We start from the raw sequence: 16752 nt of genomic DNA, 5'->3' as shown, positions 1-16752 counted from the left end.
GTACGGAATATAGAGTGGTGTACCCTATCCTATGTGTTGCCACTTGAACTGACTAGTAAACAGTTTCTTGTTGCAATAAACTTAGTGTCCCCTGAGCGGTGTGCGGCGAACCCAGAAGATGAAGGTCTGGAGACAGCGGAGGTCTGTGGCCTCTAAGTGATTGTGATGCACCCCATACTTGACAGCACACTGGGACTGGGACACTGTTTTCCTGTAAAAAGCGTAACTGTACAGCAACTCAGCCATGACTACCGCTCGTGGCAACTTTACATAAGCATACTGTAATATAGCCCTAGTAAACCTCTCACAATTCTTGCTTTAGCTTCCTATTGGTTTACTTTTATCATAGAGCAATACTTTTTTCCAGTTATAATTTTTACTATCAAATCTAGCAAATGCTCAGAAATCCACATGCGTAACTTTAAGAAAAAAAAAAGAACACTCAAAAAGTCCCAGTTCCCTTCTGTCTTTGTATAAGTTATTATTACAGCTAAAAGCACACATTATCTTTTCTGTAAATGAAAACATTGCCCAACAGTAATAGATCTCATGACTCAGAAGGGCTTACTGGTACGGGTTCAGGGCAGACTTTAGTGTCCCATTAGCAAACGCTGTAGCCTTTATATACTATATATTTGGTATACGTTTTATTTACAACTACCGGTATTTTATACAAAGTCTATTAGCATTTCACCAGAAAATATTCAAACTAGTGTGCATAGTTCCCCAGATCAGTACACATCTCCTAGCTCCTAATGTCAGGTTTTAAGAACTAGGGCCAAATTAAAGGGAAGACAGTGTAGCAAATCAGTAGGCATGACATCTACTATATTATAGTTGAGTGAGGAAATTTGCAGTACCCAAGTTCAAAGTCCGTATTCCGTGACAGCCCTGAGAACCTCCTCCTGCCTTCTAGCATCCGCAGCTCCTCTTTTGATCATGCCACATAATGACGTTGTGCCGTGCCAGCTAATCATAAGAGGAGCCACAAATATCGAAAGGTGGGAGACGTTTCCCAGGGCTTCCATCTATTGAATAGGAATGCTCATTTCCTGATAATCAGTGTAAACCAGCTGCCGATCACCTAACGGATTAGCAAAACACTCCTTTGTTGGGTGACAATGAGTAATCTCATTTTAAAAGTGTCAAAATAATTTAGATATCATAATTTCCTAACACTATGGGCTATGTTCACATGTTCAGTAGTTATTTCCAGAGCATTACTGCCCTTACTAGTGTATGGGGGATGGGGAGCAGAAGCAAGGAGGGGGGCCCGGATTCAGCCAGTTCAGTTACCGGACGCACATTCAGTTGAAATATATTGCCGTGAAGGAAGCCACCGGCTTCTTGCATGGCAATAGTTAACAGCCGCCAGCCAATCAGTGGCAGCTGACAACATATGGGCCAGGATGGAATATCATATTGGGGCCAGATGGAGACACATGGGACCAGGATGGGAGAAAATATGGGGGGCAAGGATGGGAGATCATATGGGGCCAGGATGACAGATCATATGGGGCCAGGCTAGGGGACAATATGGGGGCAGGATGATGTCACATATGGCCAGAATGGGAGAACAAATGGGGCAGGATGGAGACTTATGGGGCCAGGATGGGAAAATATACGGGATTCAGGATGGAGACATATAGAGCTAGGATGGGAGAATATTTGAGGGCAGCATGAAGAGTCATGGGGACAGGATGGGAGAAAATATGGTGTTCAGGATGGAGACAAATGGGGCAAGGATGGGAAGAGATATGGAGGCAGGATGAAGACACATTGAACCAGAATGGGAGAACATAAGGAGGCAGGATGGAGACATATGTGGGAAGGAAGAACATATGGGGTTCAGGATGGAGACATATGCAGCCAGGATGGGAGAATATATGGGGGCAGGATGAAGAGACATGGGGCTAGGGTGGGAGAACATATGGGGGCAGGATGAAAAAACATGAGGCCAGGATGGGAGAACATATGGGGTCAGGATGAAGACACATTAAACCAGAATGGGGGAACATATGGAGACATATGGGGCCAGGATCTCCTAACACAATGGGCTATGTTCACATCTTCAGTAGTTATTTCCAGAGCATTACTGCCCTTACTACAGTATGTGGGCCGGAGAGCAGAAGCAAAGAGGGGGGCCTGGACTTGGTCCATCCTCTGTTTACTTCTGATCACCAGGCCCCAGGGCAGGATTCAGCTGGTTCAGTAACCGGACGTACATTCAGTTGAAATCTACTGCTGTGAAGGAAGCCACCGGCTTCCTGCATGGCAATAGTTAACAGCCGACAGCCAATCAGAGGCCAGCAGCTGACATCATATGGGCCATGATGGGAGATCATATTGGGGCCAGATGGAGACACATGGGACCAGGATGGGAAAACATATGGGGGGCAGGATGGGAGAGCATATGGGGCCAGGATGGGAGATCATATGGGGCCAGGATGGGAGATCATATGGGGCCAGGATGGGAGACATTATGGCGGCATGATGAAGTCACATGAGGCCAGAATAGAAGAACAAATGGGGGCAGGATGGAGACATATGGAGCCAGGATGTGAGAATATATGGGGGCAGGAGGAAGAGACATGGGGACAGGGTGGGAGAACATATGGGGCAGGATGAAGAAACATGAGGCCAGGATGGGAGAACATATGGGGGCAGGATGACGACACAATGAACCAGAATGGGAGAACATATGGAGGTAGGATGGAGACATTTGGGGCCAGGATGGGAGAACATAAGAGGTTCAGGATGGAGACATATGGAGCCAGGATGGGAGAATATATGAGGGCAGGATAATAGTGGTGGTATTGTGTTCTGTCTAACAGTATGGATAGTTATAGATAATGATTGGGACTGATAATGAAGAGTGCCACGGCGGGATCTCCAAGGCATCAGTAGCAAAGAAGCTAAGTACCGGCCATATGGGCTAGTTCCCTTTAGGGGAAAGAAGATGCAGAACCGCTAGTTGAGAATAGGCCTTTCACTACCTGGCCTGTAGTACTGAGTTGGATTGTGGTGAAGGCAAGTAAACTAGTGGAAACATGAACCAGGTGAGTTACGAGAAAGGAATAGAAACTATTTAAGAAAATGCTCCATATCGTGAAGGAAATATTCATTAAGTCGTTTACCCACTATCTTCTGTATATAATCCCTGCCAAATTTTCATTCAGTAAAAAGTTTATTTTTGACTGGTGGTCTCCCTCATTGAAGTTCTCACCATCTGATCCTAGCCAATCAAAATCATCAGTAGCATGCAGCTTGTAAGGGATTAGCACTCTATAACACACGTCCACAAACCCAACCAGGACACTTTCATGTAATGTCCCATGGTGTAAGAGGTGAGTACCTCTCCCACGTCTACCGCCTCATGCGAAGTTACACCAACGCAAAGTCCCTGATCCTAGTATTATACTCACCAGCAGCCATCTTCATTTGTTTCTGGTGCTGATATGACTCCACGCCCCCATCTTCTGACCACAACTTCTGACTGATTGTAAGTCAGAAGTAAAGGTCACAAGCTCTCAATGTAAGTCTATACGAGCCTCCTTCTGGCCATGTACTGGCTCTCATAAACGTACACTGAGTTGGAACTTCTGGATGGCCCAGCAAACACTGGAGCAATCCGGCAGGTCACAAACTCCTGGAGACTGACTGGGAACAGACGAGACAGTGGCTGATAAGTATGAGATCAGGGGCAGTGATAAAAAAACATACACTGGAGAGGTGAGGATCGCCATATGCTTTAGGAAAGCTCATGACACATATGCCAAAAGGTGTCCATAGATCCTCACGGACAGAACAAATTTCAATGGAATACATTAGATAGGCATGCTTTGTTATATCTCTCTCCTTTGTTTAACTGCTGAGTATGTTTTTAAAATGGAAGCTTACAAGCGAACATATGCTACTGTATGCCCATAGAGTGTTATACATTGCAGCCTACTGTTGGATGTACATGTCTGGAAATGTATCCAATGAATACCACAAAAGATAGACGTTAACTTGATGTGAACAGTGTATTTTTAAAATATCTGTTTAGATTTTCTCCTAGCATATTTACTAAGCCATTTTATAGAACAGCCTCAATGTCATAACTGTATTGCTGAAAGTCTTCAGAAGAAATGTATACAACAAATTTCCATCAAACAGCACAATGTCCTAAATATAGCCCACGTGGCTCAAATCCAGTCTCTAAAACAACAGGCGTAAACTGAATTTTTTGGCACCCTACTCACTGTAACATCAAAGAGCATGCCAGTCATAGACATTAGACTCAAGTAGTCAGGTTTATTGTAGCCAGTGGCAGGAATGAATCTTAAAAGTGAACGTGCACTGTTTAACACTATTTTATTTTGTTAGGTTTTTTTTTCCTATTTTTATCCCAAACTTTGGTGATGATTGATCCCAGCAGTTTAACCCCTTAGATGATGCAGTCAATAGTGTCCATATCATCTCAGGTGTTTTCCAGAGAGCGGAGGCTCCGTCTGTCATTCCACTGACACTCCATGCCACAGCATTGTGATCAAATATCTACTAATTGGATAGAAAACATACTATGTTTTGAAATTCCATTGTACCTTCTTATGCATCTGATTTCATCTAAAAGAACATAATAGACTTGTTTTAGAAATTTTGAAGATGTTTTACCATTCACCAAAGCGGCTTTCTCAGACATAGGAAGGTTTTTATGTCAAAGGCCGGGATCACACATGCGAGAAGCACGGCCGAGTCTCGCATGTTAATACCCGGCACTTGGGAGCGGAGTGTATGGCAACACATGCAGCCGCACGCTCTGCTCCTGAGTGCCGGCGGCAGTACCGGGTATTAAGATGCGAGACTCGGCTGTGTTTCTCCAATATGTGATCCAGGTCTTACACTGTAGAAAATTCATTCACCTTCACACCATAGTAGCACCAAGCTTTTGGAACGGAGCTGTCAAACTGGTATTTGTACTTTGCACATATGCCATATACCATATTTTAAGGCAGATGACGATAAAATTCATTAGGCAAAATGATGCCAAGATAAAAATTTCATTCTTTAATAAAAGTCTTTTATCTTTACAGAGACAAATAAATGATTTCATCCTGGAAAAAGGCTATGTCAGCATTAAAGCTGGATGTGACATGCTAGCATATCTGGGACAGATAGTACAGGGTCACTTGCTTGACATTCACAGTGTACAACGACAAGAGCCATAGTCAGCTGTCATCAGTCCGGTTCTGCTGGCAGTATTACAAAGAAACTAAGACAAAGAGGAATCTAAAGGACTATTCTTGTGCGGGAACAGATGTTTTGTTTTTCTCTGTGAAGTAAAATGAGATTTGATAAGGTGGATTATTCAGATCATAAACAGAATGATGGATGAGGATTAGCACTTTTGCACTTTTTTTAATCTGTACAAGTTCCATCACTCATCACGCATTCTGCATCATTTGCCACAATCATGAGTTTTGTGGTCGGCAAAGTTATTTGAGGCCTTCTAGTGGATTTAGGGGAAATGTATATGTTATAATTAACCAATTGGATGTGAATGTTCTCTTTTACACAAGTACAGTATGACTGGACAGCAGCCACATGTATGGGAAATTAGCATGTGGAAAAATAAGAACACAATTTGCCAATGACAGTTTTGTTCAATTGATGAAAGCAAGTGCCCAAGTGCCATTAATAATGTGAAGAGAAGCTTGGCAATGAAACTTCTGCAAATTATTGCCATCATCAATAACAGACCCTGAGCTAGCCATAGATTCTGGTGTCTGTTCGCATAACCTGAAAGCCTTTATGTCTACAAACCACTTCAAAATTAATGAAGGCTGACTACCAATGGCTTATTAGTAGAGTTGAGCGACTTTAGTCGGATCGGGTTTCATTAAACAAAATTTGTTTCAGATGAAACTGGTCCGACTAGGGCAAAAAAAAGTCGGAGTTTCGTCCGAAACCCGACCCCAATGCAAGTCAATGGGGAATAAAAGTCGGCATTGAGTGGATGAATGTCATCCGCTCAATGCCGACTTGTATTTCCCATTCCTGTGTTCTCTAGGAAAGCCACTGCCAGACTTTTATGGCAGCACCTTATCTCCCAGAGAGCAAAAGGATCAGTGGTTAAAACTGAGTGGGCCGATTCTTTCTCTTCAGTGACATCATCTATTATGGTAGAGTCAAGATGCCCGCATACACAAAAGACTGTCAGCTGATAATGACTGTATAGGCAGGTTCAGATGCCTAATTTCAGAAAACACCCACAAATATAGTATTCTAATTTCAGACAGTCTCTATAAGACTATCCAGTGCTTCACCCCTTGACACTGGACCAACATTCTTCCACATTATAAAAAATACCAATAAAACGATGGCAGTATGCACTGAGAGTTATCATCTGGTTACTGATAACAGTACAGCAGAGGAGACCTTTACTCTCACTTAGTGCTCCGCCCGCTATGTGACGTGAGAATACAGTCGACGCGTGACACACTGGAATTCCAACTATTTTGGGTGATCGATATATTATACAGTGTCCTTAGGGCACAATAAAACACAGTATACTTGCTCCGAGAGACAGGAAATATTATCAGACACCTGCATGCACATATCAAATAATACATGCCAAATTCACAAAATAATAAAAGACAGGACGATGCAAGGTGATACAAACCACGCAACATGCAGTGACCCATTTTCAGCAACATTTTAGGACTAATCTCCTGCATATCTGGTGACATATGTGCGTGTGAAGAAAACATGTCGGTGATATTCACAACTTAGTCATTATACTAATCAGTGAGAAGCATTGAAAATAAGTATATTTAGTAATAATCTAGAGTCTGTCCTCCCCAGATACACATTGTATTCTGCCAAAATGATTGGTAAGAAATATGTTTAGCTAACCTTGTGTACGGCACCTTACGCTGGCTATTCTCTGCCTTAAGACGTAGTAGAAAGCTGCAAAACAAATGTCCAAAAAAGGAATTGTAGATCTTTATTTTTAGTTTTTTTTGTTCCTTTTGGGTAGGATGGACTTGGGTCCTAATCAACATGCTACATTCCGGCAGCCTTATACACATTCAACTTTCAGAGAAAGTCTGCAAGAAGAAAAAAAATCTGGGACAGGTTTAAAATTAAAGTAATAGCACAAAACAAGATGGTTATTGTAATGCACAATGCATGCTGAAAGGTAAAACTGGTTAGTAGTATGGTACCATACATGGCATAGCACTGCTGTCATAAGAAGAGAGCCGTAATGGTAGAGGACTGTTACAGAGTCTCAAGGCAGCAAAGAATATGCGCTTTATTCTACTCCATATATATGTATAAATATATACCCTTTATTAGTATATTTTTATATGCTCACATATTTATCTATATGTGCGCTTACAATACAAGGGCAGCTTTCAGAGACAAGGGCATCTAAAAAAATTACCTATCTGCAAGTTATCTGGCGTAAATACCTCGGGAACGTTATATTCTAGAATTGAGCAGAAAGATCTGCAGGTATCTGTTCCAGTAGCCACATCAGTAGGCCATGGCCACTGGACCACAGCCCTGCGAAGCTTGTCCTACCCGTCAACATCCCTGGCGCCTCTTCTGATTAGTAGACTTGATGCAACATTACCATTATGGAGTGACGCACGAATGATGTTGTGCCAGTTCTTCTAATCAGAAGATGCACTGCGGGTAGGAGAAGGTTCACAGGACTGTGAGGATGGTGCATGGGGGAATGTTGACTCTTTCGATGGAGCTGCTTCGCTCAGTGATTTGCTGCAGTGCTGTTGTGAACTATCAATGTGACCTCACTGCTACCACCAAAACGGAGAGACCAAGGCAGTGGAAAGGGGCCGGTGCTGGAGCGAGGGAAGGTATTATCTGGCTTTATTTTACATTATGGGAATAAATTGGAGTCCACTTTTATAAAGGTAGAAAACTCCTTTCATCCTTTACAAAGAGAAACCATGATTAGTGTGACAGTGTCCTTATTTGTGATGAAGTGTACCACCAGGCAGGATGACATTGACCCTGCTATGTATCATTAGCGTTGTGTTTTATCACTGTCCTGTTCAATGCCAGACCGTTAACACTAACACATGCAGTTACATATTCTAGGGCTAATTCATAAAAGCCATTAAAGACAATTGAAGCTTTTCAAGTCTCTTGAAGGGAAGTATGCATCGGGGTTAGAATCACCATGACCCATCTTCATGGGGATGGAGTGAATTTCAATAGTGAAGAAGCACGGTTTAGTAATATGCTAATAACAGTGTAAATCTTGGTTACTGCATACAAACAGTAAGCCCGGCGGCTCTGCTGGAGTAGACTGTATAAGCCGCTCAGAGCAACTGATTGGCTGCAGTGCTGCAATAACAGCGCAGCAGACAAAAACAGCCACCAGAGCAGTAGCGGAGACTCTTAAAACCAACTGTGCCTTGTGACAGTTGAATGTTTGCAAACATTCAATAACGCGCCAACTAGATGGGAATGGCCTCCTTCGATGAAAGTGTACTGAGCGAGGCCGGACACAGACTTATCGGAATTTGGCTGGAAGTATGCAAATCGCATAGTCATATGAGCCCCGCTCCTGAAACCATAGAATACTCACAGCGAACAGTGCACGCGATGTGAGGATTCACAAGTCTACAGTCACATAGACCCCTTTAAGATTTGTATAGCAGGCCCGTTATTTTAATTTTTATTCCAAAACTTTTTCAGAACCCATAAATGCTGTCACTAGTGTACTTTTTTTTAGATGAAATTCAGAGCTGCACATTTTTAGTGAATGGACCCCCACTGATCCACAAGATATCACCAAACATAATTTTATCCAAGTCTTTTAATGTGGCAATTCTGGATTGTACAAAATGTCTCCCTAGAGAACAAGTGAGCACTTCATCCATTTAATAGAGTCCACGTTGCAGGATGAAATGCTGTCTGCATGCCTTATACTGACCTGGGGATGTACTGTATTCCTCATGATCCTTCCTTCCCTCTGATATACCGTAAATCTATAAATCCTGAAATAGTGTGCAGGGCATCCTAACACCAGGCATTGTCCTTTTTCCCTCTGATTACATCAGTTACGTCTTGCCAGTAGACAGTCATTGATAATACAGAGGAGTAGCAAATACAAGTACAGCGCTTTCAGATTCCATTGCGTTGGTAGTACTTATTGCAAGCAGTGCTATGCCATTGGGTTAATTAGGCTATGTGCACATGCTGCGGATTCACCTGCGGGCTTTTCCGCGCGGATCTGTGGCTTTCCTGTGGATTGGCCTGCGGTTTTGCCCTGCGGTTTCACACCTCTACTATGTTAAAGGTGTGAAACCGCTGTGGAATCCGCACAAACAATTGACATGCTGCGGTTTGTAAACCGCAGCAAAACCGCGCGGAAAAAACCTCAGCGTGAGCACAGCGGTTTTGAAATGCCATAGGCTAACATGGTACTGTACCATGTCTGCGGAACTGCTGCGTTTCCGCAGGGCCAAAAACGCTGCGGAAACGCAGCAGAATCTGCAACGTGTGCACAAAGCCTTATAGTACCAAAGAGAGTGGAAGCATGAAAATGCCTGTGAAAGAAAAGGTGCATGGTATGTATAATGCATTTCAGAGCAGCAGCACAAGCATTTTACTAATATTACATGGAGAAGCAGTTGTCAGCAGCCAGCAGCAACATGCAGCGATCTAGGCGTTACAGGTCCACACACCTTCTGTGCTTTTGGGGCACTGTGATGTACTGGCCTATACTGTGTGACATGTGACTGTGCTTTCAGCAGGCTTACACAAGCGGTGCTCTTGAATCACACATAGCTTGACTTAGTCATCATGCTCATGTCAACATTATTTGTGCTGCATCGTTCTTTGCATACACTTGTCTCTAAACGTACAGGATCCAACACTAGGAGCTTTTAACATAATCCTGAACATAATGCATAGCACTCATAGGTTATTAGGGTTCATAAATGACAAATAAACAATATGAGGATATGAAATACAAGATAGATAAAGCTTAGAGTGCCTATTATGAGTTAGGACACAACTGATCCCATAGATATTGCTTCCGCCTCCCGTATTGCTTACAGCATATTTTGATGCAACTAGTATAGCTTTGTCATCAATTGTGTCCTGCTCTGGCATAAAACCACAGGTTGGACACTGATATATGGAAAACCAACTAGATAAGGTGGCTACATACACTAGTCCTAGTGCGAATAACCATCTCCATTTATAGGAATTACCTCACTAGCCATGAAAATGTGCAGGCAATTCGGGACAGGCATAAATGCAAGAATATTGAGACCAAAATCAGACATCCATGTAACATGGTCCAAAATACGTAACGTGATGAACTGGACCTGGACTGGCTGTTGGTCTCGTGAACCAAGTACTGAATGTCTATGAAGCTGTTGAGAATGGGCAATGAGACCTGCAACTGGTCTGTACGTCATAGTCCCTTCTATGGCTGTGTTTCAAGGATGTCTAAATTTTTGGCTTAATGCAGTGGCATGTAAAAGCTTTGACACCTCTGGTCAAAATTACTGTTATTTTCAACAGCTAAGCAAGCTGAAGACAAAATGATTTCTAAAAAGCCTAAAGTTAGAGGGGTTGTCCGGGATTTTCACATAATCTCAGTGCTTATCTGGGCTGCAGAATGCTGACAATAAGTAATTTACCTTCTGTGGCCAGTTTGCAGGGTTTGCTAGATATCAGCTCTTGCTTGTAAGAAAAACGTCCGGGGGGTGTGTTCAGGCATTGAAATGAGAACTGGTCGTTTCCTCCTACTCTACTAAAAACATGCCCTCTATAGCAACAACCCCACCCTCCATAGCAACAGGCCCTCCCCGACCACATGAACAAGCCTATCCCTCCTCACACAGTAACAAATCTTCCCCCTCTAGCAGCCTCAGTGCAGAGAGCAGGACCACCCAGCTGCTCCTCCCCCAGACACATGCTGAACAGTGATCTATGGAAAGTGAAACTAGTGAGGAGGAAACAACCAGTTCTCATTTCAATGCCAGAACACACCCCCCCTGGACGTTTTTCATAGAAGCAAGAGATGATATTTAGCAAACGCTGCACACTAGCCACAGAAGGTAAATTACTTATTGTCAGCATTCTGCAGCCCAGATATGCAATGAGATTATGTGAAAAGTCCGGACAACCCCTTTAAAGATGACACATATCTTTTTGTATTTGAGGTTTTATATCTAATATATAAAGCTCAATGTGGATGTGTGTGTATGTATGTATGTATGTCCGGGATTGGCATCCGCACCGTCGCAGCTACAGCCACAAAATTTGGCACAGTCACACGTCTGGACCCCGAGAGCGTCATAGGCTATGTTGTGAGGCAAAATTTTAACCCTGCGCATTCCAATTCACCAAACAATTTTGCCCCTATCTACATAATGGGGAAAAAGTGAAAGGAAAAGTGTTGGAGGCAAATTGACAGCTGCCAGATGTGAACAAGGGGGACTTAAAGAATGAGAGCGATGGCACAAAAGAGTATATACCGTACAGCTGCTAAGGTGGGGCCCTGACATGGCATACTCACCACACACGGGGACATGAACACACACACAAAATGTGCCACACACTACCACATGCTTCAACACATATACCACCCTCAACATACATTTCACCACACATACACCAACCTGGCCACATAAAAGTCGAAACACAAAAGTCGCCACTCAAAACTCACCACGCTGTCCCAGAGCTGTTTAAAAGATGAAAAATGAGCTGTGATTGGTTGCTATCAGCAATAGTTTTCTTTGTAGACATTTGTGGTAACTGAGGCCTATTATTCTTATCATTTCTATGGTGTTATCGTCCTTCTGTAAAGCTGGAAATAACACAATTTATTACCGTGCCAACACAGACCACCCTCTGACACAGACTGCAGGGGGAGCCCAGTATCACACAGGATAGGATTAGATACACGGCTCAGCAGGCAGTATCACACAGGATAGGATTAGATACACAGCTCAGCAGTCAGTATCACACAGGAGAGGATTAGATACACAGCTCAGCAGTCAGTATCACACAGGAGAGGATTAGACACATGGCTCAGCAGGCAGTATCACACAGGATAGGATTATGTAGAGGTGGGCCGAGCTGGGGGGGGTGGTCCCTATTTATACCGCGCAGAGATGTAACAGAGACACAATGGAGGCAAATGTCGGGTACAACAGGTCCACGCTTTATTCTCTGGCCGCCCACTTGACAGCCTCCGCAGTACACCGCACTTCAATGCAATACACTTTACTTCGCTTTACTGGTCGGCCCTCCGTTTCCAGAGCCACCTCCCGCACACCGTACTTTACACTGGGGACGTGTATGCGTACACCGTCCCCTCTTCACTCGTTGACACTCCTGTCAGATCCCTCACTGTGGCCGCCCTAGGCCTGTAACCAACAGTACTTTTACTGAACAGTAGTCTCTCTCAGTACGGTATGCTTTACCTCGATGCCTCGTTTATTCTGCGGTACTTTCCTGTCAGGACCACCCCCCTGACGTTCTCTCTCCTCAGTCCCCCTGGTTTGGTTTTCCTCAGAGTGCCTAGACTGTTGTAGTCCTCCTGTCACTTGAGCTCCCCCTGGGGACTGGAACTTTCTGGAACCCTCCCTCAGTATTTATATCTCTCCCGGTCCCCTGTCACTGTAACTCCGCCCCCATGACCAACGGTTTCTAAAGCCCTAAGCTGATGTCAAGTCCTTTGCTCACACTCCTCCCTGCCATCTAATGGTCAACCCAAGGTACTGCACGTCCACTACACTTTCCTAGCTGTTTCCCCACTGCAGTAACTGACACCTGTCTAAACTGTGCAAACCTATCTTTCTCTATTCTGACACGTCCGTCCGTCACCTTCCCTACAATTAGATACACAGCTCAGCAGTCAGTATCACACAGGCTAGGATTAGATACACAGCTCAGCAGTCAGTATCAGACAGGATAGGAATAGATACGCAGCTCAGCACACAGTATCACACAGAATAGTATTAGATACACGGCTCAGTATTCAGTATCACACAGGATAGGATTAGATGCACGGTTTTCATGTGCAATATAATCATTATAATTTGTTGTAACTAACCACAGTTGGTTACTATGCCCAGGCAACGCCGGGCTCTTCAGCTAGTATATTATATATATTTACTGTATATAATATAATATATATATTTTTTTTTTTCATCTGTTAGATTTCAAAATTACAAAAAGGAAAATGGGTGATGCAAAAGTTTGGGCACCCTGCATGGTTAGTACCTAATGGAACTAACTTTTGAAAGTATCACAGCCTGTAAACACATTTTGTAGGCAGCCAAGTCTTTTAAATTCTTGTTTGATACATTTTCATCCATTCTTCTTTGGAAAATTCTTCCAGTTCTGTGAGATTTCTGGGTCGTCTTGCATGCACTGCTATTTTGAGGTCTAACCACAGATCTTCAATTATGCTCAGATTAGGGGACAGTGAGGGCCATTGTAAAACCTTCAGCTTGCACCTTTTGAGGTAGTCTATTGTGGATTTTGACGTGTGTTTAGGAGCCATTCTTGTTCCAACTTCAGCTTTTTTACAGATGGTGTTATGTTTGCATCAAGAATTTGTTGAAATTTAATTGAATCCATTCTTCCCTCTACCCGTGAAATGTTCCCCGTGCTATTGGCTGAAACACAACCTCAAAACATTGATTGATCCACCCCCATGCTTAATGGTTGGAGAGATGTTCCTTTTCTGAAATTCTGTGTCGTTTTTTCTGCCCACATACCTTTGATCATTGTGGCCAAAGAGTTCTATTTTAACCTCATTGGTCCACAGGACTTGTTTGCAAAATACAACAGGCTTGTTTAGATGTTCTTTTGCATACTTCTGAGGTTGAATTGTATGGTGAGGACGCAGGAGAGAACTCTTCCATGAAGACAATATTTTTGCAGGATGTCTCTGAACAGTAGAACAATGTACCACATCTCCAGAGTCTGCTAAATCTTTCTGAAGGTCATTTGTTGTCAGTGTAGGTTCTGAGTTGCCTCTTTAGCAATCCTATGAGCAGCTCTCAGTGAAATTTTGCTTGGTCTTCCAGACCTTATCTTGACCTCCGCTTTTCCTGTTAACTGCTATTTCTTAATTACATTTCAAACTGAGGAAAGGCAACTTGAAAACACTTTGCTATGTTCTTATAGCCTTCTCCTACTTTGAGAGCCTCCACAATTTTAATTTTCATAGTGCTAAGCGGCTGCTTAGAATAACAAATGACTGCTGTTTTCTGGCACAAGTTTATAGAAGACTGGGTTTTTATAAAGCTGGGAAATTTGCATCACCTGACCATTCCTAACGATGATAGTAAACAAGCGATAATTAGTGTTGAGCATTCCGATACCGCAAGTATCGGGTATCGGCCGATATCAGCGGTATCGGAATTCCGATACTTAATTCCGATACTTTTTTCATATCGGATTCCGGGATCGGAATCGGAATAGGAAGTTCCCATCATGCTATGAGCCTGCTTGCTTTGATTAAGCCAATGGGAATCCTCCGAAGTGTGGGCACATCCTGTTAGGCATGTAGGCATGTTAACTATTGGCATGGCTGTGATTGGCTGCCGAAATGATGTCATGATGCACTATAAAAGCCACCGCAGCCGCCATTTCTGGTCACTCTGCTGTGAATTCAGTTAGGGACAGGCTGCTGTAGAAGACTGTGAGGGACAGTTAGAAATAGCGATTCTAAAAACAATATTGTGCTTTATCCAGGCTACCTAAACCACCACTGTAGCTTGCTTTTCCCTAGCAGCGCTGTTTTCACAGCTGTCTGCAAGGGCTGTGTGAGTGCAGCTCACGCTGTGGAGTGGGTCCTGCAGCCACGTCAGGCTGTAGGCCACCCAGTGTGATCACTGCTGCCTCATACATCTTTTATTTTTTGAGCTGCATTTTTTAAATAATTTCAATCTAGTGTGCTTCCATCCGTATCCATATACGTTGGTTGCAAACACTAGTAGTAGACAGCGGAGCCTTTCTGCAGCCTTTCAGTGCTAGTGTCCACTTTGCTGCACTGTTCACGGCTGTCTGAGAGGTCTCTGACTGTGTGTGAGTGCAGCTCACGCTGAGTAGTGTGTCCTGCAGCTACGTCTGGCTGTAGGACGCTCAGCGTGCGTCACTGCCTCACACATATTTTTATTTGAGTGCAGCTCATTTTTTCTTCTATTAGTGTGCATCCATCCGTCTCCATCTACGGTGGTTGCAAACACTATATAGGAGTACACAGCGGAGCCTTTCTGCAGCCTGTCAGTGCCAGTGCCCACTTAGCTGCACTGTTGACGGCTGTCTGAGAGGTCTCTGACTGTGTGTGAGTGCAGCTCACGCTGAGTAGAGTGTCCTGCAGCTACGTCTGGTTGTAGGACGCTCAACGTGCGTCACTGCCTCACACATATTTGTCTCTGAGTGCAGCTCATTTTTTCTTCTCCTATTAGTGTGCATTCATCCGTATCCATCAACATTGGTTGGTTGCAAACACTATATAGGAGTAGATAGAGGAGCCTTTTTTTCTGGCTTGTGCCCTGCCGGCGCAGCCAGATTAGTATTACCCAATTTTTTTGGAGCCTCATCTTTTGCATTGTAGGTTACCTGCCTGCATTGTAATAGCTCCAAAAAGTTGGTGATACTATCAGTTTCAATTCTTTGTTCTCATACTTTGAGTTTGTTTCAAACAAAGAAACCACATAAAAAGTTCACCAAACACTACATTTTGAACTTGTGTAGGCCACATCAGCTCCTATTAAAGTCTAGTCCACACACACACACTTCATAAAATTAGTGTTTCTTGTACCTGTAACCAGCTGTTCAGGAATAAGCACACTAAGGCCCCCCTTTGTCCTTTTTTGCCTATCTTAAGCAGTCTTGCAAGATGAAGAAGGCAGGGAGTAAGGCGCGGGGGCGTGGGCGTGGGCGTGGAGTTTCAGCAGGGAGAGGACGTGGGGATTCTGCAGGGAGAGGACGTGGGGATTCTACAGGTAGAGGACGTGGGGATTCTGGGCCTGCTGCGGGCACCAGTGGATCAGCATCCCCCAGTTTTAGCAGGCAACAGTCCTTTATGCGCAGCTTTGTAGGACCTCAACGTACCCCACTGCTGCGGGAGGAACAAATTGAAGCCGTTGTCGGATGGATGGCAGCTAACGCATCGACTTCAATTACTTCCGCATCCTCTCAGGGTCAGAGCACCGAAGAGCAACCATCTGTCTCTTCACCACCTGCCAAAGTGCCCAGGCAGTCAGAGAGACATGGACAGGAGCCATCACAATCTCTACTTCTGTTCTCGGAATCTGTTGGCTTGGAAAGAGGGGGCCAGCCAAGCAGCATTCCTGAATGTGAAGAAGAGGGAGTATGCAGTGATGCGCAACTTCTTTGTCCCTCTGAATCTGAAGAGGCGAGTGGGCCAGTGCCTATGGTCAGCACACCTCAGTACGCATCAGATGATGACGAGACTCAGTTGCCACTTTCTGGTGCGTACGGTGCTGGCGAGACAACCCCGGAGAAGCAGCTGTTTGAAGAGGGGAGGGAAGATGATGAGGTCCTTGACCCATCATGGCGTGAGCAACAGGAAGGTGGTGGGAGCAGCTCGGAGGAAGAGATTCCCCTACCGGCCAAAACAGGAGGCAGAGGGAGGGGGAAGACTTGGTTGCCTGTACCCTCCACTTCGGCACCCGTTAGGAGCATTCCTCCTTCCAAAGGCAAACCGGGCGCTCACAAGAGTTGCAGTGCGTG

General features: G+C 44.1%; 1 protein-coding gene across 6 annotated transcripts in view; it reads right to left on the bottom strand.

The window, feature by feature from the left end:
- NPNT (nephronectin) overlaps nt 1-16752 on the bottom strand; it is a 148801-nt gene that overhangs the window by 56240 nt on the left and 75809 nt on the right. For 4 of the 6 annotated variants that reach the window (XR_012231508.1, XM_073571824.1, XM_073571827.1 and 1 more), the window contains exon 3: nt 6898-6951. The exons of the other annotated variants lie outside the window; for them this stretch is intronic. Coding sequence is in view for 3 of the 4 variants with exons in the window: in XM_073571824.1 (XP_073427925.1) it covers nt 6898-6951 (54 nt within the window). In the remaining variant the exon portion in view is untranslated. The remainder of the gene's footprint in view (nt 1-6897; nt 6952-16752) is intronic. 6 annotated transcript variants of the gene reach the window in all.

Source organism: Dendrobates tinctorius, unplaced genomic scaffold (genome assembly GCF_039654945.1).
Source record: "Dendrobates tinctorius isolate UK_male_01 unplaced genomic scaffold, ASM3965494v1 ptg000030l, whole genome shotgun sequence".
NCBI classification, from domain to species: Eukaryota; Metazoa; Chordata; class Amphibia; order Anura; family Dendrobatidae; genus Dendrobates; species Dendrobates tinctorius.
Note: the sequence above shows the minus strand (reverse complement) of the source record. Positions and strands in the feature narration are given on the sequence as shown.